This window comes from Phyllopteryx taeniolatus, chromosome 8 (genome assembly GCF_024500385.1).
Source record: "Phyllopteryx taeniolatus isolate TA_2022b chromosome 8, UOR_Ptae_1.2, whole genome shotgun sequence".
Classification (NCBI taxonomy): domain Eukaryota; kingdom Metazoa; phylum Chordata; class Actinopteri; order Syngnathiformes; family Syngnathidae; genus Phyllopteryx; species Phyllopteryx taeniolatus.
This window is the reverse complement of record NC_084509.1, coordinates 29,647,908-29,674,254: the sequence shown is the minus strand read 5'-3', so window position 1 is coordinate 29,674,254 and position 26,347 is coordinate 29,647,908. Positions and strand designations below refer to the sequence as shown.

The 26,347-nt window shown below is 46.7% G+C and overlaps 2 protein-coding genes and 1 long non-coding RNA gene across 8 annotated transcripts in view; 1 reads left to right on the top strand and 2 right to left on the bottom strand.

Annotated features, from left to right (window-relative positions):
• LOC133481884 (uncharacterized) overlaps nucleotides 1–1,661 on the bottom strand; it is a 36,356-nt gene extending 34,695 nt beyond the window's left edge. For all 5 annotated transcript variants that reach the window (XR_009789631.1, XR_009789632.1, XR_009789633.1 and 2 more), the window contains exons 1-2: nucleotides 1,403–1,661; nucleotides 499–655 (exon numbers count right to left, since the gene is read on the bottom strand). Coding sequence is in view for 1 of the 5 variants with exons in the window: in XM_061781176.1 (XP_061637160.1) it covers nucleotides 499–655; nucleotides 1,403–1,411 (166 nt within the window). In the remaining 4 variants the exon portion in view is untranslated. The remainder of the gene's footprint in view (nucleotides 1–498; nucleotides 656–1,402) is intronic.
• robo1 (roundabout, axon guidance receptor, homolog 1 (Drosophila)) overlaps nucleotides 1–26,347 on the top strand; it is a 231,538-nt gene that overhangs the window by 79,210 nt on the left and 125,981 nt on the right. For both annotated transcript variants that reach the window (XM_061781148.1, XM_061781149.1), the window contains exon 4: nucleotides 20,658–20,984. In XM_061781148.1, the coding sequence (XP_061637132.1) occupies nucleotides 20,658–20,984 (327 nt within the window). The remainder of the gene's footprint in view (nucleotides 1–20,657; nucleotides 20,985–26,347) is intronic.
• LOC133481886 (uncharacterized) lies at nucleotides 13,517–16,615 on the bottom strand. The gene is made up of 2 exons (XR_009789636.1): nucleotides 16,223–16,615; nucleotides 13,517–14,323 (listed from the first exon to the last, which is right to left on the bottom strand). It is a non-coding gene; the product is annotated as an uncharacterized LOC133481886 (long non-coding RNA).

The window sequence follows — 26,347 nt, the reverse complement described above, 5'->3', positions numbered from 1 at the left end:
AGAGTCGGGATTTGCACCCAGTGTTAGGGTTTCAGGTCATTTTTACGGTTTTAAATTGGGGTTACGGTTTCAAGCCTGGTTTCGGGTTTCAAAAAAGAGCGTTTGTCTTGATTTTCAGGCAGTATTTTGTAGCCTCTCAGTCATAGCAGCATGACTAACTTGTGTCATTTGACTCGCGCCGAGAGACGCGAGTCGACCTTTGCCACCGCCGCCACACGCACTCGCGTGGCCTCGCCCGTCCGACGCTCGTAAACAGACGCGTATCCATCACGCGTTACCTTTTCTCCGCTTATCTGCGCTCGGCGGGCATTAAAGGCTTGTTATCTCGCCTCGCAATCGCTCGTCAGACCTCGGAGGCGAAAGGCGACGGCACTTATGAAACGTGTACCGATAAGAATATCGAGCGGCGAGTCGGCGACTAAACTGCGGTGAATGATTTGGGTTGTTATTAAATGGGAATAGAATTGATAGAAGGAGAAGAGGAAGAAAAAAAAATACCTGCAATGCCGGCAGAGAAAAATTGCAGAGCGCCTCCGCCGTCATGACAGGACACAGCCGCCCACAGAGCACGAGTGAGACTCGTCAATGTCTGTGCTCGGCGCTTAGCTGTCAACCCACCAGGCAAAAAAAATGGACCATGCGACCTCGCTTCAGTCTAAAAAGAGCAAAAAAACAAACTCAGGGTAGGGTTGCAAACAAGGGTGAGTGTTTCAAATTAGGGTTTCAAGCCGGGTGTCGGTTAAAATAGGTTTTAAGCCTGGGTTGTGATTTCAAATTTGTGTTTGAAGCCACAGTTAGGGTTTCAAATTAGAGTTCCCAGCCTGGGTTAGGATTCCAAACAAGGGGGAGGGTTTTAAATTGGGGTTCTATGACAGTGTGAGGGATTCAGGTTGGGTTAGGGTTTCAAAATTATGAGTTTGGAGCCAAGGTTAAGCTTTCAAGTCAGGGTTTCCAGCCTGGGTTGGGTTTTCAAACAGTTTAGGGTTTTAGATGCCAAACAGAGCATCATTTAGGATTTCATTCAAGGGGGAGGGTTTCAAATTGGGGTTCTTTAGAAAAGGGTTAGGAGTTCAAATTGGTATCGAGAATGGGTTAGGGTTTCAAATGAGTGTTTCAAGTATGGATTATGATTTCCAAACATGGGTTAGGCTTTCGAGAGCCTGGGTTCGCATTCCGAATAAGGGTTAGGGGTTTCAATTGGGGTTCTGAGACAGTGTTAGGGTTAGGGTTTCAAATTGGTTTCAAGATGGGCTTAGGCTTTCAAACGAGGGTTACAGCGTTTGGAGCCAAGGTAAGGTTTCAAATAGGGTGACAGCCTGGGTTAGAGTTTCAAATTCGGGTTTAAAGGCTGCGCGTGTATTCCAAACAAATGTTCCCGTTTTCAAAAGGAGGTAGGACTTACATTTAACATCCAAAGTGACGCTTTCCACTCGTCTGATGCAACACGCTTGTAACGCGATTTTTGCGTGACAAAATCCGTAAGGTGTGACAAGCTGAGCTCAATTCGTCTTAACGATCTGGTCGCGCAACGCGCCGCCTCGTGCTCTCTCTCTTGAACGAAGCAAAAGATGTTCTGAATTGGATCCGTCCGCTAATCCATCTCATGTCCGGAGATTGTCATCTGTTGCGGAGGCGGCTTCGTTTCAAAGGGTGTCCCTTTTCCCACCCCTGCTCAGTTATTTCAAATCATTTTTAAAATTCCCCTTAGAAATGAGCAATTTAAAAAAAAAAAAATTTCATATGGAAGAAATCCAACATAAAAGCAGAACGGGTAGGATTTTAAATAAGGGTTTAGTTAAAGCCAGGGTTAGGGTTTCCAATGAGTGTTTCAAGTCAGGGTTGTGCCCTCAAAACAAGGTTAGTAAAGTAGGGTTTAAAGATTGGGTTATGGTTTCAAGTCAGGGTTAGGGTTCAAAACCTAGATTACGGTTGTAAATTAGGGTTTGAAGTCTGTTTGGGTTTCAAAAAGGCTTCAAGCCAGGGTTACAGTTTTGAGTTTTGGTTTTAAGGTGCGGTTTCAAATCAAGATTAGGGTTTCAAACACGGCCTAGGGTTTCAAGACGGGGTTAAGATTTCAAGTGAGGGTTTCAAGCCTCGGTTAAGGTTTCAAATTGATTTTAAGACAAGGTCAGTCAGGTCCCAATTCAGTGTTACGGTTCCGAGTTATCTCAAGACTGGCTTAGAGGTTTGAAATGATGGTTTTAAACCTAGTTAGGGTGTCGAATTATGGTTTCAAGCCAGTGTTAATGTTTCAAAATAGGTTTTCAAGCCTGGGTTCGGGTTTCAAGCACAGGTTGGGTTTTATGAAACTAAAGTTAGGGTTCCAAATAAGAGTTAGGATCGCAAGTCAAATTTGAGGCTGCAAATTTAGAGTTAGGGTTTTAAATGACGGTTTGAGGCAAGGGTTAAGGTTTCAAATTGGGGTTTCAATCGAGAGTTACGCTTTCAAGTTCTGACTTTAAGACTTGGTTAGGGTTTCAAAGCTAGGGTTACGATTTCCACTTTGGACTTCAAGCCTGGGTTAGGGTCTCAAATGAAGGTTTGAGGTTTGAAATTCCAATTCCTTGAAAACAGCCAGCTGGTGTCAGACTGCGTGCGTGCGTGCGGACTCGTCGTCAAGTTGACCGTCAGTGTAATCGGCAGCGACATCCAATCAGTCCCGGTTGCAGCCGTGTCTCCGGGGAAGGTTCTGGAACCTAACTCCCAATGAGCCGCTTCCCTCGGCGTGGCCGGCGGCGGGCGTGCGGGTCACTCGCGAGAGTTCATGCATCTCGTTCTTGACACCCGATCGGAGGACAAGCCTGTCCCGAAGGACGTGATGAACGAGCGTCTCGCTGCGGGACGAGAGGTCTGCTTTCCGTCTCGCTTGGAATTCCCACAGCTTCGCTTCCTGTGATGAAACATCGCGCACATATAAAACGCTGTGTGACGTGCCGACTGGATGTGGGATCGCTTGGTAGGAGTTTCAAGCCGCAATTTTGTGAGCGCAAAGGAGAATCACGCCGAGACTTGTATGTCTTGTCTGCAAGTGTGAGGGTTTCCATCCAGGTTTAGGGTTTTAAATGACCATTTCGATCCAGGGTTTTAAACTTGGATCGGGATTTCAAGTTAGTGTTATGGTTTCAAATCCGCCTTTCAAGATAGCATCAGTGTTTTGGGTTAGGGTTTCAATCCAGGGTTAAGGCATCACATTAGGGTTTCAAGATTTGATTTGGGTTTCAATATAGAGTAAGGGTCGTGAATTTTTGTTTTAAGACTGGGTTATGTGTTCAAATTAGGGGTTCTAGCATGGTTTGGGGTTTCAAAGTACAGTTTTAAGATGGGGCTATGTTTTCAATTCCGTGTTAGGGTTTCAAATTTGGGTTTTAAGACTCAGTTAGAGTTTCAAATTAGGATTCCTAGCCTAGGTTAGGGTTTCAAGACCGGGACAGGGTTCCAAATTGGGCTTTGAAATGAAGTTTTCAAGGTTGGGTTGTTTTTAATCAGGTTTCAAAGCCAGGGTTGGGGTTTCAAATTAGGGTTTCAAGCCTAAATTCCGGTAATAAAGATACGAGTGCAAAAAGCAACCAAAGACAACCCCCCCCCCCCCCCCCCCTCCTTATGCTTTGCTTTGGCCCAATTTTTTCAAGACTTGCCTTTTTTAGTGTCCGGCCAGCCTTTAGCCAATAAAGCAGGTCGACACGCACAAGATCCTGCGGGGGCAGCAACGGGGAGGCGGCATTGTGTTGCCTTAACGGGCCGATTGTAAGGAATGGAGGAGGGGAACACTTCGCCAGGGACTTAAGGGTGTGTGTGTGTGTAAAGGCAGGGGGGAGGTTGGCTAACAAAGCCTACCCCAGAGGCTTTAAGTCGGGGAGGGGAGGACAGAATAGGAAGGGGAGGGATGGAGCAGGGCACGCTCTCGGTCCCGCTCGCGTTGCATATTCCCGCAGCTCCTCCCTTGTGGTGGCGAATGTGCTGATGTTGGTGGTGGAGGACTTTGAGGCATCGCTTTTCCAAAGTGGACATCTGGGGAGAGATGATGTTGATTTTTGGAAGTGCTGAGTAAACAGACGGAGCCGGTACAAAGCGGCAGTGTGGTCCCGCTTCGAGTGGAGATTCTGCATATTCAGCATCTCTCACAATGCTTTTTGTGTGTGGTCGTTGAGCCCACTTGACGGCTTGAGGTCCGGTATGTTTGCCTAGTGTGCGGCTGCGTCCTCAAATCAGTATATTGGGCTATGTCACAATTGACACCTAGTTTTTAAGTTATTCATAATCACTGTCACCTCGCACAATAGAAATCAACGGAACAACTAGAAATAAACCACAATCCAAAAAGTGCACGGTCGACTCCGTTACGCATGGGCACGTGTCGCAACCGCAGTCCAAAAGGTCCATGGGGCTTCTCTCTGACACATTGGCACATGTGCTCAGGTGTCATATGCCGTTGCTCCTCGAGCCATTTCCCCCACGGGAGCACCGAGAGGCGGCGTTGACGTCGTCCCTTCCCCGCTATCCGCCATTTCCTTCCACCCCTCCCTGAGCTCAGACCTCCTCCCGGGGCCTGAGTGACTGTCGTTCTGTTCTCTGTTCTCGACTTTTCAAATGCTAAACCACCCCCCCGTCTTTGCTGATAACCGACAGCGGGGGGAAATGCCCAAAGAGAAGCTCAGAGGCGCAGATTCAATTAGCAGTTAAAAGAGAGACTGCTAATTAGTTGATGAATGTCCTCGCTCCCGCCCCCTTCTGCTTTATTGTCGTAGTTAATATTCCCTTTTGCTGACAGTAAAAAGCATCAAACGCTTCACAGTTCACTTCTTCAACTTTTCTTCTCTGTCTTCCTGCTCATCCTAATTCTATTATCGGCCGCAGCTGCGTCAGCAAATTTGCATCCCGGCCGCCGCCGCCTGTCAAGGCACACGCAAACAAATGGCCGTAAAAGTAGACGCAGCAAAGCATAATTCATGAAAAGGTGACCTTGAGATCCACGATGATAAAGTAGCTTCCCGCATTTAGTCGTAACCATGGCGAAGCGGTCGCTTCAAACAAACCAGTCCGACTAATCCTGAGCTATTAGCGAGCGGATCAGGTCGTTTCCGTTACCGCCGGGATAAACAAATGAACCCAGAGCGTAGTTGATTAGCATATCTTCACTTCGCCAACGGATACTGCTGGCGAATGCGCTTTGTTCTTGGAATACAACCCCGCCAATATCTCTATCCTCTCTTACAACCGTTTCAATTTAGTCCAGGGTTAAAGTTAGTTGGTTTTCTGTTTGAAACCCCAAAAAAACAAACGCAAACCAAAACACGTCACAATACCTGAGATCAAGATGAAGAATGGTGGTACATGCACTTTGGCACCAGCTTCATTTCGTCAGGTTTGTCGCCATCTTGTGCCAGCTCGAGGCAATTGGGAACCCTTCTGAGTGGGCATCAAATTACTCGCCGCCATTTGCGGCAGGGCTCGGCCCCTACCGCCTGTGAATATCAGGGGAACTCTGTTTCCGTGTCATTTTTCAATACGATGCACGGAATAAAGAAAAGAGAGCAAATGTAAGAGGCTTGCTCTCTAGCCACGTTTCATCCATAAACAACTACAGTGTGGCTCAGCTTCTGGCTAGCAGATGTACTCTTGTGCTGTAAATATACCACGCTGTCACCAAGCCTCCCCTGGGTCTGAGTGCTAAGCGAAGTGTTTCCACAGGCTCCGCATCACTTGGTCATGCAAACAAACTGCACCAGAGAGGAAAATCAACTCGAGCTCCATTCGAAGACCAGAGGTTTTTCTTCTTCACTTGGGCACCAAGTGATCTCTCTTGAGTTGTCTTTTGGCAGTTAATCAGGGTAACTACTACGTGGTAACACACCCACTCCAAACAATACACAAAAAGTCGTAAAAGGCCATTGTGCGCTCAGCTACGCGCGGACACCCCCGATCACACGAAGTGCGTGTCATACTGTCGTACCGTCTGCCATGTTAGCTCCTCTCGTCAGTTGTTCATGATAATCGCCACCTCGCACAATAGAAAGAAACCGAACCAACGCAAAGAATCCATCGACATGACTTGTGTTGTGTTTATCACACTAGTTTGTTCTGGCGTGTATGCAAATGACACGCGGCTGTCAATGAACACGTATCCACCCCCCTCCGCCCCAGAAAAAGCTTTCGAGCCGCAGCGTTCCGACATTGCGGATCGGTTTATCAGTCGCCTCCCGCGTGCTCGCCACTGCGCGGCTTCAGTGAAACCTCGAATTGAATCGCAATTGTGAGCTCTGCTGGAGCTGCGGCTCGGGGTGAACAAGGATTTACATTTGCATTCGATTGCACGTCTTCATCGGAAGCCTGGCGCGTACTCTGAAAGGTCTGCCACCTTGGTGACTCGGGGGCGAGGTGTGTCTGAAGGTGCGGCATCTACTTCACTTTTGGGATTGGTTCAAAAAGAAAAATCCTCATTCAAGCGTAGGGTTTCAAAATGAGGGGAAAATAAAGGAGCAATTAAGGAGAGCTGTTTATTTGATGGATGAATGCTACGATACCTTTCCATCAAATTACTCTCAATTCCCATACATTCCCATGGAAGATTTCGCAATTTGGAATATTCCCAAAATTCCCCGTGCAAATTTACCCGAACATCACCTCCTATTCCAACATGCTTTAGCCTTTCATTTACTTTGAGCAAAGCCTTTGGGTCCTGTGTTTTTAGAAGAAAGCCTTTTCTGCCACAGTTTGCTACCACTTTCAAAGCCACACGGTGGGACTGTTGGAAGAATTATATGCTGTCTTTAAAACTAGCGGAGATTAAAGGCCAAGGTCCCATGTAAACGGTGTCATGATATCGCTCAAATAGACGGGATCGATTTGGAATTAAAACTGCAAGGTGCTGTGAACGGGCCCTCGCGGCCCCTTTTTCATGGCCAATTCTTGAAATGTTGAGCCCACGTCAGATGGTGTAGCCAAACGAGCTTAGCAATGTAGCTTTGCCCAGCTGTCTTTCGCTACCTGCTTCCGATTGGGCCTCACTTGGCCCAATGTGGGAGTTCTTCAAAGTATTCGCCCAAAATGGCTGCTTCAAAGCAAAATGGCTGAATCCTCGTTTGACTTCGGGCATCTTGTTATAATAGACGTGCCGACCGCGTTTTTGTTGACCGCTAGAGCTGGAGGCAGGGGCTCATGATTTCAAACTCGCCTCCGATACTATGTCGGAAACTGGCAAATTTCCGGGTTGACTTCAACCCCCATCGCACATCATCGGTTCCTTGGCAAAGGAGACCCCTTTTTTGCTCTTATTCCAACACCACATCGACTTGACAAAATACCAACTACGCTATTGTTTCAATAAGATGAAATGATGGACCTAATATTAATAATGCGGAGCACAAGTGATGATGTCATGTGTGGAAAAAACCTCCATTGGCAGCGGGTGTTCTTCGGTTGAAGTCGAAGCAATCAATGACATTCAGAAAGAACACATGTCCTGAGGGCGGTTATTTCCAAAAAGCATTTGTCATCACAGCTGTCTTGTGCAGATCTTGTCCTCCTCCCCCCACCTCACTGCCCCCGCCCACGTACCCCCTTCAGCCCCTCACAATCATCTCAAAACGGGTCTTCAGACGTCTGTCAAGAATCCTGATGTCGAATGCTAAAACAGATGGCAAGCGAGGACCTGGAATGCGAGAGAGTCAGTTTCAGTCAGATCTGGAGAGGCGATTGCTTGGATGCTCTCAACCTGCTGCTATGAGGAGAGGATTTTGTCAGTGATTGTTAAAAGCAACATTTGGGTTTGGCAGCTTTTTTGGATCGCAGACCTTGATTCTCCACTGCATAGTTATTGGGCTAGATCTTTTAGTTAGCTGAGTAAACAGTTGGATGTCATAGCACACAGAGAGAGATTAACCAGTGCAACTAAGGGTAGGCTTGCATTAGAAGGACCATGTAAAATCTGGCTTGATGTGTTCGTCCAGAAACAAGAATCTTCAAGAAAAAAACCAAAAACAAAACAACAGCAACACAAAAACAGCCATAGCAACACAGTTTCTTCCTTGTTGGCCTGAGATGCAACAGAGTGGAGGAACGTACCGCAGTGCCTATGGGATTGCCCGTTAACAGGAATTTCAACTCTACCTCGCTTGTTACGTCACACGATCTTGCTGTGTTTTTTTGTCTTGTCAAAAAGATTGCGATGGTTTGCTGTCTGGCAATTAACAGACAGCGATGTACGATATCTCATCGGAAGCCGTGCGAAGCTTTTGTGTCAGGAACCGTTCTGGGATGTCGAGTTAGGCGACTTCTAACGAAGTATCGGAGGTGAAACGTCGCAAGTTGTCACCCCAGCTTGAAGTTTCCCACCTCAAACTCGCTGGCCACACCCCTTTGCGGCAGTTTCCGATGTAGTATCAAAGAAGCCACTTACACACTGGCGATCTAAAATGTCCGCATCAAAACACACTAGCAGACGACTCGTGTGTTTTCAGACATTTTGGAGACTTTTTTTGTGTGGCTGTACTCATGATAGACTTCCCTACCAAATTCAATGTCGCTAGGTGGAACTGGTCTCAGGAGCTAAATGATCAAACATTTTGACCAAATGTGGCCTTTGCTCGAAGTCTTCATATAGCCTTGTGGAAAGGCACATAAGAATAAATACCATTTGCTACTGTCCACGCTTCTGATGCGCTGAAGGTGATGTGAAAGGGGCTTTTGTTACCCGTCTCAATTTTTGACAGTGGAAGTGCAGTTGAAGTGCCAGACAAACATTGCACAAACGTTCCTCTGTGGAAGTCTGAAACCTCTTGGCAACCGTCGGCCCTTTCCTGATGAATTTTGACCCAATATTTTACACCGCAACACATGGCATGCCTTGAAGAAGAAAAAAAATCCCGCTTTCATATTTTCCAGTGGCCAGATTTGGGGGGCTAGTTTGAGCTCCCATTTGTCTGGATGCTGGCCATGCCCCACTCAGCCCGTCTCGCGCTGGTGTCTCCGCGCCTCGGCCGCACGCAGAAGTGGCTCCACCGAGTCTTCGCTTACCAATTTAATAATACCTCCCGTCCAAAGCTGTAGTTTATGAACTGTCGTCACATACGCCAGCGAAAGCACATCGACACCGTAGTGTTGGGCGCTCTCCGCGCTTACCCTTTTAACTAAAGACCGCCCACAGGACACGTGCCAATGTTTTTAGCACTCAGACGTAAACACAAGCGTGCCCTTGACGCCGCAATTCCCTTTCAACACCCAGCTGTCTGAGATGTGCCGGAGAATGTGTTTGGCCCGAGCGTTTCGAAGAGCGGTTAAGGTCATTGGCGCTTGCGCGCTCTCGTCGGACTGTAACACAACACGGGTCCGACAGTGGGTCCCAATCAGCCTCTGCTATCGAGGCAAGTACCGTGAAAACCAATTAAGTTGGGCTTTTTAAGCCCCGGCGCTTATTCTGCGTTGTCTTTCTTGGCACGGATAGCGAATGACTCGGTGTGGCTTGCTGGTCCTCCAGCAAATCCAATATAAACCTCCACTCAGCAGACACTCTGTTAGGTACATATGCCTTACCTCTACCTCCGGTAGAACTTCACCCGTTGTGAAATAAATATAGAAAATATTCAAATAGTTCGTTGATCGTTAATTCTGTCAATTTGTGTGAGCTTAATTATGGATATTTTCGGGTGGTAATGGCCAAAATCACCCTTGAATGGGAGAAATCCCTCGTCTTTCAGGGCTTTTTGCGGGTCGACTTACGATAGAGGCCTCCTAAATTCAAACTGGCTTCGGCAGCTGAATTGAGGTCGAGAATACTGTGTTTTTGTTCCTGGTATTGAATATTTTTCATATAGGGTTAGGGTTAGTCTTTGCATATGGATCTGTGAATAATAAGCCTTATGCAGCAAAAAGGCTCATTATTTTTTCTTGCTTGTGGATCCAGATCCTTGACTAAATGCACAACATGTCGACACACGGGGCTATTTCAAACTTTTAACCTTTTTTTTTTTTAAAACATGATGAGTCCATTTATTTTCGTGCCCGAAATGATTAGCCTTTGAAGGATTCTCAGTTTATCATCTGAAGGATGAGAAAGGCAGCAGTGACACTCCAACGCGTCCCCAGTCGGGGAGGAAAAGTGCTCAATCCATTTGTGCTTGGCTTTGATGCACGGCTCTGACTGATTGTGGCCCACTGGTCAAACTTTGTGGGGGAAAAAAAGAAAAAAGGTTGGAAAAGCCGAAATAAGAAGTAATTGCCCATGTGTGGCGTTCCCTCATGCTTCTTTTCCGTAATCCTTTCCTAATGCGGCCTCTTAGCCTGGCATCTGGGGCCCATATTGATTACGCATCTTTTCCTGCGGTCCCTCATGAGCGGCGGGAATGACATCCGTGAGGCCGTCGTTCTTTCGGGCGCACTTGTGAATTTGCAGGGTCAACATATGCGGTCTGTCACTCACATATTTCACCAAAATGGCATATTTCACCGATCGTAGTCACGGATCGAGAGTCCGCACGCCTGGTCCCCGGATCCACTTTGACAGACTGCTCCTTTTAACAAGCATTCCGAGTTTCCCCTTGTCTACGGGAACGGATTGAATAAAGCATATTGGGATGGAATTGATCCGTCCGGAAGTCGCCCCTCTCGCGTTTTTACAGATTTTAACGATACTTGGCGGATTGGCATCGAGAGGAGCTGCAGCTCTGCCGCTCTTCCACAAATGCGCCTCCTGGGATTCCGGTGGGAATTCATGACTGTCTGTCTGTCGCTGCGATGCTAAGCTAAGCGTTGCAGGAGAGTGACCGGAGTGGTCCTTCCTCTTCTCCTGATGAGTAATTATCAAAAGAAAATGCTGAGCCCCAGGGTGTCGCTTGTTTATGGTGTCATCGGCACATTTGTCAGCTCTTTATTGCACACGACAAATGAGCCCGCGCGATGATCCGAGGGGACGGCACGAGGAACGTAAGGGTGGGACGGGCCGGCTGTCCATGAAGTCATTACGCCAAAGGCCAAAATGAATGAATTCGATTGTCAGAGCTATCAAATATGAAATAATGTGTTTAATGTGCTTCTGTCCTTTCGTGCCACGCTTGGGTTAACGTTCCGGCAAGAGTCGGTGCAAATGCATTTATTGGATAGCACCGGGGCTAAATTGGATGACGTTACTAGTTTCATGGCGAGTCATCAAGCTTTGATGACACACACAATTATTTTGTGCCGTCCGTCTGTCTAGTATGTGTTTGACGCATTTGGTAGCAATCAGGCAAAATCTCAAAGAGAATTTTTGAAGGGCGACCAGAAATGGCCAAAATCACCCTCAATTGGCCGCTCTAAGCAGAAATGGTAGACTTCCTGTGCATTTTCGGTCAAGGCTTCTTGAGACTTTTTGGTGGTCAACTCATGATGGACAAGTGAAACTGACTCCGGTGGCTGAATTTCCAAACATTTTGAGACAATTTTAGCAGCTTTGTGTCGCTTGCCATTATCCTTGTTCCCAACGCTGTCGCTGATGTCATCACGCATCTAATTATCTGAATGTGTCAAGCTGCAATGGCTATGTGAACCTGCACTTTGGTTTGGAATTGTCTGAAAGGCACAGGCGAACATCTATGTCACACCTCCGAAGCGCCGATTTTGCCAGGAAGGCAGTGTAGTTTGGGTTTTGCCGGAAAAGTCCGCATTCGTCGTCACGGTGTAACTCGATTTGCCAAGGGATGGAACATTCGTGTACATATCCGGTAGTTTCCAGTACATTTCTGGAAAATGGCCGTTCAATTTCCATGGGAAGTCAAGCTGGAGAACTTTGAAACTATTCCAAATTGAAACATTTCCACGGGAATTAACTTCAAATTGAAGGTTTTTCATCGAAGGGTATCATATGCAAGCATAACTATTTTGTTCCAAGATCACCTCTGTGTATAATAACGGCTCTCCTTTCCCCACATCTGAGGGCACGACAAATATTTTCTCACAACCCAAAGCGAACGACTCGACCGACACGTTAATCGGGGCACTCGTAAGTCAAGGTACCACTTTCTCTTGCGTGAAATCTGGTTCTTTGAGTCACATTTATGCTCAAACAGATTTTCAGCAACCATATTTGCGTTCCCTATTAAGAGCCAACCTACAATTTTCTAAATACCCGTTAAATCAACTTTTAAAATTCTTGGAATTTTGCAACCAACACGACGACTAGAAAGTGGCTTTTCCTTTTTCTAATCAACACACTGTTGTCTATTTGCCAATGCAGGCTAGGACAGGTAATCGGTAGAGGGTCGCTTTAGTTTTAAAAAAGAGATCCATCGGAATAGTAATGCCTCCCTTTTGGGAATGTTACATCATTTGGGGTTTTCACTCATGGATGAGAGCAGCTGAGTCTCTGAGATGAGCAAGGAAAGCAGCCATAAAGATATCCATCAGTTCACCTCAGCCCACCTCTTGGCCCTTGGCACACATTCACACCGGAGGCTTTAATCCTGCCTCTTAACGCCGTAACCGATAGCCTTGTGCTAAAGCATTAAAAAAGGGAAAAAACGAAAGTCTGTTGTCCAGTCATTCCGTGTGTGGGGGGGGTGGGGGGGGGTGTTTGTGTGCTCAAATGCTTCAAAGGCTCACTTTCCGGTTTGATAGTCAATGGATTTGGTCGTCTTATCTCCGCCCTCCCCGTGGCGGCGTGCTCTCGTGGCTTGGGTCAAACCCCGAGGGACCCGCCCTCTGCTCTTATCTATGCCATAAATCCCTCTTAAGTCCCCTAATCACGCATTAATGGTCCCTGTAGATATGCAGCGCTTTACTGTGCTCTGCATTCCCTATCAGGGATCCATATTGCATATCTGCGGGACGTCTGAAAATTCACCCAAATGTTCTTTTGGGGTGTATCTGGTGGTGCAACACGAGATTGTTTTTGTTTTTGTTTTTGTCAGTGTTTTCAGTTTGTGGTCAGCCACTGTCTCTTGCATTCGGCCCCCCAGAAGTACCCAGGCACCTATTGTGAAATGGTCTATTGGGATATATTTTACCCTAACAGAAAGCACATTGTTCTCTCCGGAGTCATCCAAATGGCTTCACTGTCCTTCCTGGGCCAAAGTAGAAGCTGTGATGAAGAGCTAAAAAAAAATCAAATCATTGGACCAGGAGCTCTTTATGACAGCCGTTTCTGCCTTTCGTTTTTCTTTGTCCTCTTTCGCCCTCTTTCATGTAAATGAATTCAGCTGAGACTAATTAGCAAAAGGTACTGGGTGGAGGCTGTCGCTGGAGGTCCTTGGTTAGCTTTTAATTGTGTCGGATCTTGGTTGGTGTGCCATCCGTAGGGTCTTTTTCTTTCATTTGTTTTTCATTTATTTGCCAAGTATGTCCAAAAAACACACAAGGAATTTGTCTGCGGTAGTCGGAGCCGCTCTAGTACGACAACAGACGGTCAAATGACAGAGAACACCTTTGAGACATAAAGACATTGACAAAAAACAGTCACTGAGCAATAAAGGGTTGCTGGTTATCTGGTAATGCCGGTACGATTATTATTCTTTTTTTTTTTTTTTGACAATTGTGCAAAAAGATGCAGAGTCTTCTAGCACTTAGAGCAGTTCAAATGACTCATCTCGCAATAGTCCGGCGCAATGAGCATTGTGCAAAGGGCGCCGAGAGTTCAAGGAGTGGATGCGGTTGAAAGTGACGAGTAGTGCGATCATCTGGGCTACTCTGACATGAGTGTCCAGCATTGGTCAACAACAGATAGTTGTTGCAAATAGTGCAGCCTGGCGAGACTACTACAGTGAGTGCTCCAGTAGTATATAATTGGCCCGACAGAAATGTGACAACAAACTCAGACAAAAGAAATTGGCAGCATGTTGCAATGGAATTGTAAGTTTACTGTTTAAGAAGTTGATTGCAAGAGGCCGCAGGAAGTTCATCCTCTGCTGAGCCTTTTTGAGGACAGAGTTGTCCCGAGAGACTGTAATTCCCAGGAACTTGAAGGTCTCGACGGTTGACACAAGGGCAGCTGTGGCGAAGGATGCCTCCTGAAGTCCACGATCATCTCTACAGTCTTGAGCGTGTTCAGCTCCAGGCTGCGTCGGCCGCACCGCAGCGCCGCTTCCTGTCGATATGCAGACTCGTCACCGTCCTCGATGAGGCCGATGACAGTGGTGTCATCTGCAAACTTCAGGAGTTTGACAGCAGGGTGCGTTGCGGTGCAGTCGTTCGTGTAGAGAGAGAAGAGCAGCGGAGAGAGGACGCGACCTCGGGGCGCCCCAGTGCTGCTGCTGCGTGTGGATGAGGTGGTCTCTCCCAGCCTCACCGGCTGTGTCCTGCCCGTCCGGAAGCTCTAAATCCACTGGCAGACGGCAGGCGAGACGCTGACCTGGAGAAGCTTGGAGGAAAGGAGTTTAGGGATGATGGTGTTGAACGCTGAGCTTGAGTCGTTCAATAAACGTGTGCCTCAAAAGTATGGCATGGCTACCAAAATGTGTGACCCGTTTGGTCCCCTTATTCAACTCATTAGCCACTACCTTGCACAACACAAATGAAAAGAAAAACTAGATATAATCCACGGAGCAAAAAACCCCTTAAAAAACCCCACAGCACATTCATTTGAGCTCTACCCTCACGTCAATGCACTCAACACGTACGACAAAATGCAGTCATAGATTATGGATTGTCCCAAATTAGCTTCCTGTCCATCCATAGTGACTGTCGAGGCTTCTGTATCAGGGCCAATTCCTTCATGACTTCCGTTCGACACCTTGAGCATACTCTTCTCTAAACTTATCATGCAGAACATTAGAAATCACACGGTTGTACCTTCTTTATCGTTATCCGGATGTTCAAACTGGACCTGAAGGTCTTAGTAGGATGGGTCTGGGTCTGGACCCTAGCGGTTTCTGTATAGACGAGTCTGCTCACAATGCCGCGGTTGCACGCTCCTTTTTCATTACAGAGAAAAAAACTCAACAACTGTGGGTTTTCTTAATTAACTCCCTCAAGCCGCCGTTTTCTTTGACTATATATGTGAGTGAGAGGGTAAAAAAGAAATTGGGGAAAAAAAACAGCAGAGCGCTCCGACGAGTTGGAAAGCAGAATCTTTTGCCCGAGGCCTGGATCGATCGGCTTCTCACAGTAGAAGTCCCAGCTTCCCTGCGGGTAGGCTGGCTGTTGCATTAGCTCATCGCACAAAAGCAAAGAACAAGGAAGGGAGGGAGAATCGAGGGAGATAAGAGAATAAGGGGGGGGGGGGGGGGTAGAAAAGCTGAAGGTGGGCAATTGGAAGCAGCCATGGAAAAGAAAGCACAAGAAAGGAATAATGGTAAGATAAGTCAAAGATGCAGATCTCATTTCTGCCTGTAGTTTCTGCCTCTATGCACCTGTACAGAGAGCCAGGGACAGAATCATCCTTCACGTCCCCCTGTGTTGGCCCCCCTCTCACACCCCCGGTGAGAGGTAATGGTGCTGAAGTAACCGAGGTCATTCAGCGGGGACGTCCAGTCAATTCAATCGGGGGCACAAAGCGAGTAGAATAGCATTGTATTACAGATACCCGGCACCCAAGCACGCTGTGGAATCTCCTCGCAAACACATTTCCAAGTGTCAGCCAGAACATTTCGGCAGCAGTGCGCAGGCCCTCTTGAAATTGCATCGTTTTTATTCGGAGACCAAAGAAATTCCTTTTCAAATCCATTTTGAGAGCTCGCCCAGGCGCAAAACTTCACCAAGTTCTGCGGGTGTGTTGACCATCCATCCATTTTGGACCGCTTATTCTTATTAGGCTAGTGGGTGAGCTGGAGCCTGTCCCAGCTGACCTTGGGCAAAAGGTGGTCTACACCCTGGAAGGGCTTTGAGATTTTGTCATTTGGCAGCAAAGTTTGACTCACTATAAAACTCAAATGTTTCACAACTCGGGTCATTTTGGCCATTTCTAGGGTTCCTTCAAAAGGCGGACTTGTCCTAGAGAGTTTGTTCAATTGCTACCATATTTGAACCAAGTGTACTAGAAAAATGTGCGGTGATAGATACATTGGGAAATATTTGCATTTTTGTCTTTGCGTGTGGGCATAGCACGACCGCGAAGTTTGTCTTGTTGTAAAACACAAAAATCTATTAATTCAGATCATTTTGGCTACTTCCACGGGTCATTCAAAGATGGACCGGTCCTAGAGCTCTTGTCCGATGGCTTTCAAACCACGTACGTAGACAGACGAGACGATGTAAAATTGCGAAGCATTGGATTTTGTCGGCATTGCATGTGGGCAGAGCATGAAATTTGATGACTCACCATAAAACAAGAAATCCGACGTTGACCAAGCGTGTTGTTTGTGTCCCTGCAAGATAATTCCTTAGAGGAGGGCTGCGGTGTCGTCATCGCCGGTCCAACAACAGCCCTCGCACACTTTGCAGTGGCCCCCACGTGTTAATAGTTAATGGCGCCTCCGCAAAACCCCAAACTTCAGGCTTCAAATTAGAGAGGCGCTATCTTAAATCAGGGAAAGGGGAAGCGAGCAGTGGGAAGTTACTGGCGGAGCTCTTCAAAGTCCTCTTTAATAAAACATGTTCCCCCTACCTCGCCTGCATGGTGAGGGGGCGGCGGAGGGAGTGTGCTAGCGTCAGTACAGTGCGCCACTCGTCCAGGAGGCGGGGGGGGGGGGCTTGTTACTAGATAGTCTGTGATGGCAACAGGCTTCAAATGGAGGTTAATTAATCCAGTTGCACTTCCGACAGCTCCAGAGCATAGAAATCCGTTTGATGAAGCCAAGCCCGGGATTGATATGTCACTCAGTCTGTCGCATTGCTTTCATCAGATGCTTTTAATAGCCATTATTCAGATGACCAATTCTTCGTGAGCTCTGCTTAAATGAGTGATTATTTGATTGAGTTATTTGGAAAATACTCTTATGTGCCCTTATGTGCTAAAGCCAAGGTTTCCATAACATTTTTTTGTTTTTTTCCATAGTTTACTGGAATATCAGGAATATGGTTGTTGACATTGTTCCATTCGCAATATCATAAAGAAATCCTAAATCATGACACATGGCTTGAAGGTTCTCCAAGGGGCTGGTGTTGGTATGGGCGTTGATAGCACTCCCTAGCTTTTCATGAATAGTGCAGGGGATCCAAGGTTACGAAGTGCACACAATGAGCTCGTTTGCGCAGGTGATTGTCGGGCTTCCTCCGCTTCGCTTGCTGCTTCCAATTCAGGGATTGTCTATCGACATTGTCTCATTTGCAAAATGCGGGGCCGATCCAACCCCATTCGCCACGGAGATATGTAACCTCTTCATTTTGTTTGTACCTCCCTTTCCCACTGTGACCTTTCCTCTGCTCAATGAACAGGTGTGACGTGTGCTTCTCTTTATTTGCTTTTTGGTATCATCAGACACCGTTTGCAGTCATAAGTCAGCGTAAATACTCAGTATAAATGAACATAACATCAGTTCCAAGATCATATTTGTTTTTGTTAATGCAAATAAGAATGACCTTGTTCCCCTTGCCAAGGGAGCTTATCTAAGATTCAGATATCTATGATTCTTCGGCTGTGTTTCTTCTTTCTGGAGCTTTCGTCTATCCTGGACATGGTTTTGAAATTCAGGACTCGTTTCTCTGCTTTGTGCCCTGAAGCTCTTTCTGGAGCTTTGCTCTGTCTTGGACATTGTCTTGAGACTCAGGACTTATGTCTGTTTGTTTTGCCCTGAAGTTCTTCTTTCCAAACTCTCAAAGAGAACTAGCTTCTCCCTGGGATCGCTCAGACCAGTTCCTCTGTGACTTAGGCTTGAAAAAAAATATGCAGTATGTAATTTAAAAAAACAAAACCTGATATGGAGAACATGTCGATTTACCCGGATTTCATTTCTTGGTCCACATGATATTGAGTATCCATTACAAACATTTGTTAAGGAAAGTCTGTAGTGCTGCCGACTGAACGATTGTTAATTTTATCCTGTATTCGGTAGTTTGTCCAACGCCCAGTAGCGATATTAATAGCTACCGCCTGCCCTACTGTACACTGACATTTTTTCCACAGCCGCAGCCATGCATTAGGAAGAACTGATAGAAAACACATGGCGGTGTGTTTGCAGTGTTGCATGAAAGGAAACTCCCAGCAGCCAGAAAGGGAAAGCAAGAGCAAGAGCTAGAGCTAGAGCTAGAAAAAAAAAAACCCCAACAACTCACATTTGATAGCATGTGACGATGGCTGTGGTAATAATTATAGCTACTATCATGCCTCCGAAGTATTGTGGTAATGCGTTACCTCCAATGTGTTGCACCGGGCGGTGAACGCCGTACCGCCTCGTGTTGAAGTGATTAATCTTACTGCGGCGCTGTCCCTAATTATGCTGACGACTTGGAAATGTGTGGCGAGGGCGACCGCACTAAAAAGATGCTTCCTCGGCAGCAGTAGTTAATGGGGGGATGGGCAGAGGGCACAAAGGATGGGGGGCACGGCGGCAGCGTCACGGCACGCCGGGTAAATGAAATGCAAGCCTCCAATTAGACCCGACTCTTTTTAATTGGCGCTCAATGTGTTGCAAAGGCCAGCGCTGGCAGATATGGTGACTTGAAAGGTGGGGCGGGGGTGGGATCGGGGGCTACTTTTGACCGCTATTATGAGTGGAGCACCAGCAGGAAGCTAATTAGCATGGAAAGCAGGTTGTCTCGCCACAGCCGACCAGTCGGGGAGTAATTTGACCTGAGATAACGCGGAGGTGTTAAGAAGCTCCTTCGGTGTGGTTTCGGTTCACCGCTCCTATTTGTCACCCAGCGACGCGGCAGCGCATCCTTGTCTTATCTTTTATCACTTCATTTCCTTTTGCCTTCAAGGTGCGCCGCCGCCGCCGCCTTTGCCCTCCGCTCCACCGTTTGATCTACGAGGCACATGACCGGAGCCTTATCAAACGGAATGTTTCTGTAGTTCAAAGTTACACATTCATAGGAAAGCCACACATCATCAAAGCAATGTATGGCAACTTTTTATTGAGGGAGCCCACACAACATTTGACACACATTCATTCTGGTGGAATTTCAATTGGGTACGGGTTGCGGTTTGAAACCCAGAAATTGGTGAATGGTGCCCCTGGGGATTGTTTTGCTACGTGAAATTTGATAGCAATGTCTATCACGAGTAGACCCACAAAAAGAGTTCAAGAAGTCGTGCGTGAAAAGACACAGAAGGTCTGGCATCTGGTTGTGTCGCGGCCATTGTAGACAGAGGAAGTCTTCTTAGCGATTTGATCGGATTGGTGCCAAATTGAAACAACGTTAACTAGAAATTTTTGGTCGGCATTCTAGAAATGGGTTTTCGTCATTGGGTGCGGGCGGAGCATGTTGGCGCAGTTTGATGTCTCAACATAAAACACGGAAATCTGAAAATGTACAGTAGCTCCACAAGGTCAGAGCTCGACATAATGTCCAAATGCTAATAACTCGAGAGACATTCCTCGACTGTTATCAACCTTTCATTTTCCAAATGTGTCATTGGCTAATTATTACATTCAAGAATATCATCAGCCCATGTTTTAGCGCACGACTCCACCGACCAAGTTAACAGTACGTAGTCAGAGGTGGCCAAAGATCAACCGCCTCCATTATTGTATAACGCCGCCGTTATTGTTATTGTTACAAGTTATTCCACTGATGAAGCCATTTTTAGAATGGACTGTGTATGTAAAAACATACAAGGGGTTGTCAGTTTACAACGTAGCTCTTTTTTTTTTTTTTTTTTTTTCCCTACGGCGGCAGCGCAACTCGAATTTGTACTGAAGTCGGAATGTGACGTGAAGTCATCATTCAGGTGAATAGAAGCGTGCAGACAATATTCACACAAGCCAATGAAAAGCAGCAAGTTTGGCGGGAAGAGAGCTTGCCCTCTTGCGCCGTCTGCAAACTAGTTTACGTGCCGTTTGTACCTCGAGACCGTCGTAAACCCAGGACCACCCTGGACCCTCACGCTAAACTGACGAATCGTAAAAAAATGAATTCACGGATTCCCCACGGATAATGGCTGATATAGGGACCCCAAAAAAATGTGGAAATTGACACCCCCGAGAACTGTTTAGAATTGCCTATAGTAATAGTTTCAACTGTGAACGATCTATGATCCCAAAACACTTTAGACATTTTCAAACTCATACGACATTACTCGTCATCTGGAGTACGCGTGTACATGCACAAGCGTCAGAGGTTCTCTGGAGCTTCCACTTCAACAACCCAGGCTAAATTCAGCTCCACCCTGTCTGTCGAGATGGATCACTTCAACATACTTTGCTGGCAGCGAACGATTCAAGTTGAGGGATTTGTGATTTTGCCTATTCGTGGATTTTTGTTGTTGGTGGAAAATTGAAAATTGCTTTGGCTCTATGTGGTGTGGTATCTTGGCACTGATGTGAGTTGAGGAGCTTCATTTAAACAAACGCAGTCTTTTCCCATCTGCTTGTGGCATCTATGAGCAAAAGCAATGCAGCAAAAATCTTTTAGGCAGAGCTGCAATTAATTAGCAGAGTTTTCACCATGACATCACGCGTACATTTGGAGTTCACTGTACTGTCCTACTTTCCTATTTAGACAGGGGTGTCTTGGAAAGACCACAAAAATGTGAATAGGTCTATTAATGTAGAGTGAAATGTGAATACGCGGGGAATAACTGTACATACAAAAATGGAGTAACTGTATGATTACAAGGCTAACTGGTAAATGTTGTCACATTTTTCTTGTTTCAGGATCCCGTCTGCGCCAAGAAGACACGCCGCCCCGGATCGTGGAGCATCCGTCCGACCTGATCGTATCCAAAGGCGAGCCGGCCACCCTCAACTGTAAGGCGGAGGGCCGGCCCTCGCCCACCGTGGAGTGGTACAAGGACGGCGAACGGGTGGAGACGGACCGGGACGACCCGCGCTCGCACCGCATGCTGCTGCCCAGCGGCTCGCTCTTCTTCCTGCGCATCGTGCACGGGCGGCGGAGCAAGCCGGACGAAGGCTCCTATGTCTGCGTTGCCCGCAACTACCTTGGAGAGGCAGTGAGCCACAACGCCTCCCTGGAAGTAGCCAGTAAGTGCAGCATGTCTTCTTATCTCCTCCTTCGGGGGTTTCTGCTGGAAGTTCTGAAAAGAAGGCTCCGGTTTCCCCCCAGTGTTTTCTGGCATCAATGTGCTCATTGAGTTGGATAATCTCTCAGGAGATGGGCAGGATATGTTTGGCCCAGTGGTCTCCGTAGGCCCGCGGAGCCTTGGGAGTGAGGGGGCCGCTGGGGGAGCTGTGTGAGCCTGATCATTCCAGGGTGAGTCCTCCTCTAAAGGGCCCTTAGTAGGTGGTCAGAAGCCACAATGGCAACAAAGGCCTTTCTGTTTTGGCCCGGCTTCTGCCCTTTGTTAGCGGGAGCGATATGAAGTTTGAAATCTCATCTTGAACCCTAAAGAAGTCATTTCAATGTCCTCACTCATTTGTCCAAATTCTGTCATCGTGTAAAACATTGTAGACATACATTCATTCGTTCCCCTTCCATTGCGCTAATCCTCACGCGGGTCGCGGGCGTGCCGGAGCCTATCCCAGCTATCTTCGGGCGAGAGGCGGGGTACGCCCTGAACCGGTCGGCAGCCAATCGCAGGGCACATACAAACAAACAACCATCGGCACTCACATTCACACCTACGGGCAATTTAGAGAGTCTTCCATCAACCTACCACGCGTGTTTTTGGGATGTGGGAGGAAAGCGGAGTGCCCGGAGAAAAGCCACGCGGGCACGGACGGGGAGAACGTGCCAACTCCACACAGGCGGGGCCGGGATTTGCACGTGCTGAGCAGTCGTCCGTTTTATACAGTACATTTTATTTTATTTTATTTGTTTGCCATTTTAAAGGAGTCAGCATTTAAAACAACCTTAGCCTGAAATTTCCATATCAAATATTAATTGTCTTTTCACCACTATGTTTACATCAACCTACCATTTAACAAAATGAATCCATTTATACAGAAAAAACTATATGCACACGTAATCAATTCACCATTGATGAACCACAATGCAGAGTACAATTTTGAAAGAGCTTAATTTCACTAAAACAGCAAAACAGGGCATTTTGCTGCATGCTTTGAATGGAACAAATAGTGCCATCTTGTGGACAAATATAAAAAAAGTACAATTGAAAGGGAATTGTTCCGATGGAAATGTTCATATCAAGTATTGTGTTACGGTAGTTTCTGTTTCCAAACTGTGAACCTGGAATAAAGAAATCCATTTTCAGTGGTTTACAAGGGGTTGTTTTTTTCTTTCTTGGAACAGATGTGTTTTATGCCATTTTAGGCTAGTTTAAGGAACAGAAGTGTCAATGCCATTAATGAATGAAGGAATACCATTTGACAAATTCCACAAATCTTACCTAAATTAACTGAACACAGCCCAAGTGGCTTGAAAATGGAATAACACAAAATGTCCCAAAGAAAGTGTTAGTTAGTTCCGATTTAAGATGCTCATCATGTTCATAACGAGTGATAATCTGCGCCAACACGCACATTGCCGTGATGCTGCGAAGGCCGCCATTGCGTGTCGCTAATCTCTCGACGCTTCGTGTCGGACATCTCGGACAGCGAGCGTTTCTCCGACGTGGCCCGAGGCCCGACGCCAGCTCGCCGGCTGTAATCTCATCGAGGTGGGAAAGGAGAGAATCACGCGGGAGGTCGGACCTCACCTCGATGGGAGGTGTTCCTGCGTGTTTTTTCGGCTTTAACGTGCCGGCAGCGTCCTTCGGGCACAAGTGTAGAAACAGGAGACACAACTGTGACAAAAAAAGAAATACAAATCATCCAAATGTAGCAAAAAGCCCGTTACAGTGCAAGAAACCACATTTGCTAACTTCCACGTCCGTAGGAATTGGTACTCTATTGAAACCATCTTTCATCGAAGCCAATCATCAAAGAATCAAAATAATGCCAAAGAAAAAAAGTCTCAAACGCCCTCCAAATAAATGACAGGAAAAAAAATGAATCTCAAACTCAAATGTTTTTATTTGTTTGAATCGACCTAGTCGTGTACACCGGAATGTTCCGAGCTCCTCTCCTGAGTCCTGTCTTGACAGAGCAACATGACATTTGGTAGACATGTCCATAATGAGTAGCCCCCCAAAAAGTCTCAAAAACCACACGGGAAGTTGAACATTTTGCTTTCAAGCAGACATTTTAGGCTCATTTCCCCCCAGTTTCAGGGATCTTCCAAAAACAAAATGTTTCCGATTTCTACCAAATTTGCTACCACGAATATTAAATAGTGAGAACTTAAGAGTTTTCCACGTTGCGTGGGAGTGGAGCGTGGCAGCCAACTAAAAAAGTCAGCTCCACAAAATCAGAGCTTGCCCACGACAGGCAGAAATCCCGTGGAGATGCAAAAACTTGCCTCCTTACAATTCCTTCAACCTCTTCATTCATTTCAACTGGGAAAGCAGAAAACGTCGCTCAAAATCGCAGCTCCTACTTGCAAACTTTTGTTTGATTTCAGGCGGAAAAATAGCATTTGAGCACAGCTATGTTTTTCTTTTCATGTTCAATTGTGACGCTTTGACGTCGTCAGCGGGAAATTCCTGCTTTCTCAGCAACCGAATTTCTGTTTCGAGAAGCTCCCATGGACATAAATCACTTCAGATGACGCTAAAATGTGCATAAGACACCCTTTCCACAGGTCAAGCTAAGAATATTTTCTCACGTCCGTGGATGATATATGCGCAGTGTTTATTGTCAGAGATGGGTCTTGTCATGTCGGGGGGATAAAAAAAAAGAAAAAAGGAAAACAAGCCACGCCAGCGCATGAGCGGCGTTGGCCGGCTCTTAACTGCGGGCTGCTTTATTCTGCGCCGGGTTCAAAGAGACCTCGTAATGACAAGCCGCCGCGATGCCGCTGAGCTTCTCACCCCTCGGTGCAGCTCATGCTTAACTGCACATAATTATGCAGTCGCGGCAGCAGAGATGGATCACCCGCTCTACAGCGACACAGAGGCTCATTTTCAAGGCCTCGTTTAGAACGCCTGCCAGTTGATAAATGCACAAAGGTTTTGGGAGTTTCATCTGACCTTGCAAAAGGGGGAAGGAAAAAAAAGGCTACTCTGTTATGGAGGAACGCATGATCATCATAAGTCGACTTTTTCGCCATGACATCACACGAGCTCGGGAAAACACGTGAATTCGCATAGGAAACAAACTCCTTTTCTTTCATTTGTCCAAGGCAGAGCGATTGAGGCAGTGAAATGGATGGCGCGTCTTCTCGCAGGCTAGCCATTGTTTTGCTAAATTAGTCAAAGACAACACAAGGCAACATGTAGGGCTGCGACCATCAATCGAAGGATTTCAATAATCCACGCCCACCACGAAGAACATCACTTTTAGGGGGATGTTATTGCTCTCTCTTTCTCTCACTCGCCGCCTCTTGTTAACACAATCTGTGTCTAGTTTCAACAAGTCCTGTTTGTCCTGGCTGGGATGTATGTGTGGGTGGGAGCTAACCCAGTTTGTTTAGTTAATCATTAAACACATTTATGCAGTCCACTTCGCAATGTCTCGCAAGCCCGGTTTGATGCATTAAGGCCGAATCGTGTTTGCGTACCTGAGAGTTTAGCCTCGGGTTCCGGTTGCCGACACTTGCGTTGGGAAGTATGGGAAAATAGATCTGCCCACTGTCTGGTGTTCCTATACTCATCACCTCTTGGCACTTCTGGCTTGACATTCAATATACTTAATAACCCGTTTTAAGTCCCGTCTCGTTTGAAAACGCAAATCTAACCAAGATTCAATATCCCGAATCAAGGCAAAGTATGCTTGTTCTTTTGTCTGACCAGGCGGGTTTTCTTTCTCCTTAAAAACCTTAAGATGGTATTAGAACTTGTTATTGGTATTTTATTACTGGTTATGAGGAAGTTTAGCTGAAAATACAAAATAGTTTACTTTGATAGCTGTAGCTACTTTAAACAGACTATCAGTGTTTTTTCCCCAGGCTAGCTATGTTGGCTTGTTCTGAGAACCCTTTTCAGTAAACTGTTCGTGTCCCATTGGCTGATCATTTTGCCAAAAAAATGAATGAATATAGTCCTCATTTGAGTCCTTTGTTTCTTGTTTATGAAGCTTAGTGTTTACAGCGTCAGACTGGAATGGCCTTCGGTTGGGTCGCCTGTGTCATTCAGACAGAAATTGCCAAAGGAAGACATTGCCATGTGTACTAGCGTCTCTGAAACCCGGCAAATGCTGAACAAATGCCTCGACAAAAGCTGCCTGTGCTGGCAAGTGTGAAAGGGGCTCATGACTATGCTGAATGAGTTGCTTTTGTGCCTTGTCACAAAACCAAGTAGCTAACAAAGTTTCCCCTTTGTAACATCGGCTGCTGGGCACACCACCGATCATCAATTTGTCACAACGGTCATAACAATTCAACCCGCTTAGTGGCCGACTATATTCCGCATCACTCGGAATGATTCTTGTTTGAATTAGCGTCTCTTCTCTGCAAGCCTTCACTCTGTACCATAGCCCGAGGCTTCGTGAGCCACATCAGTCCCCCGACTGCACTGCGCTCCCTCTGCAAAACTTCCCTTCGCTTGCCAGCCACATCTGAAAACTGGCACATTGGTTTCTTCCAGCTTTGTGGCTAAACTGTCGCCGCGGTTACTCATGCAGATTTTGTGGGGCGACTCCAAATTATTAGCTATTCCAAATAATGTTGGACATTTGCTCAATTGTCCTTCCTGTTAGGATAACGGTCGATGAAATGTGAGTTGTTAATGCAATGGGAGAATCTCTCAGTCGATGTGCTGGACTCGTGTTTCAAGGCCTGTGATGTCCTGAGCGCAATGCTGCTGCGTGTTTTTGGAATGTGGGCGGAAGATGGAGTACCTGGAGAAAACCCACGCAAGCAGGGTAAAAATGCAAACTTGACACAGAAAGGGCAGAGCTGGCAAGGCAGATGTGCAAACCCCTCGGTTGCAGAAAAGTCATATCACGGTTGTTTATTTGATACATCAGAATGCACTCCGAGGCCCCGAGAGGCTCTATGAATAGATGTTTCCTCCCGTTTTCCTGCATGTCCAGATAGTAAGTTGAGGTAACGCACCGCTTCGCTCGAGCAGGCGATGACCTCTGTCTAGTGGTGCAGCCGTTCGGGATTGGCTGCCGGCCCGGCGTCCGTTCCCTCGATCCCCTGAACAGTGGTGCAGTTGACTTTTAGCACCACAAACTCAATCACGCTTTGTCATATTCATCTCAACGCCTGTCGTCACGTGCGGCCAGCTGCTCCTCGCGGGGTGTTTATGCCGGCATCTGATGTGTTGAAGGAGACCGTTTCGGGGGGCCATATGTATGTGTCATCTGCACAGTTGAGGGCAGTTGTTTGGCATGCACGAGTCTAAAGGCAGCATGTCCACCTCCCACTGTTCTGAGCTCCCCCC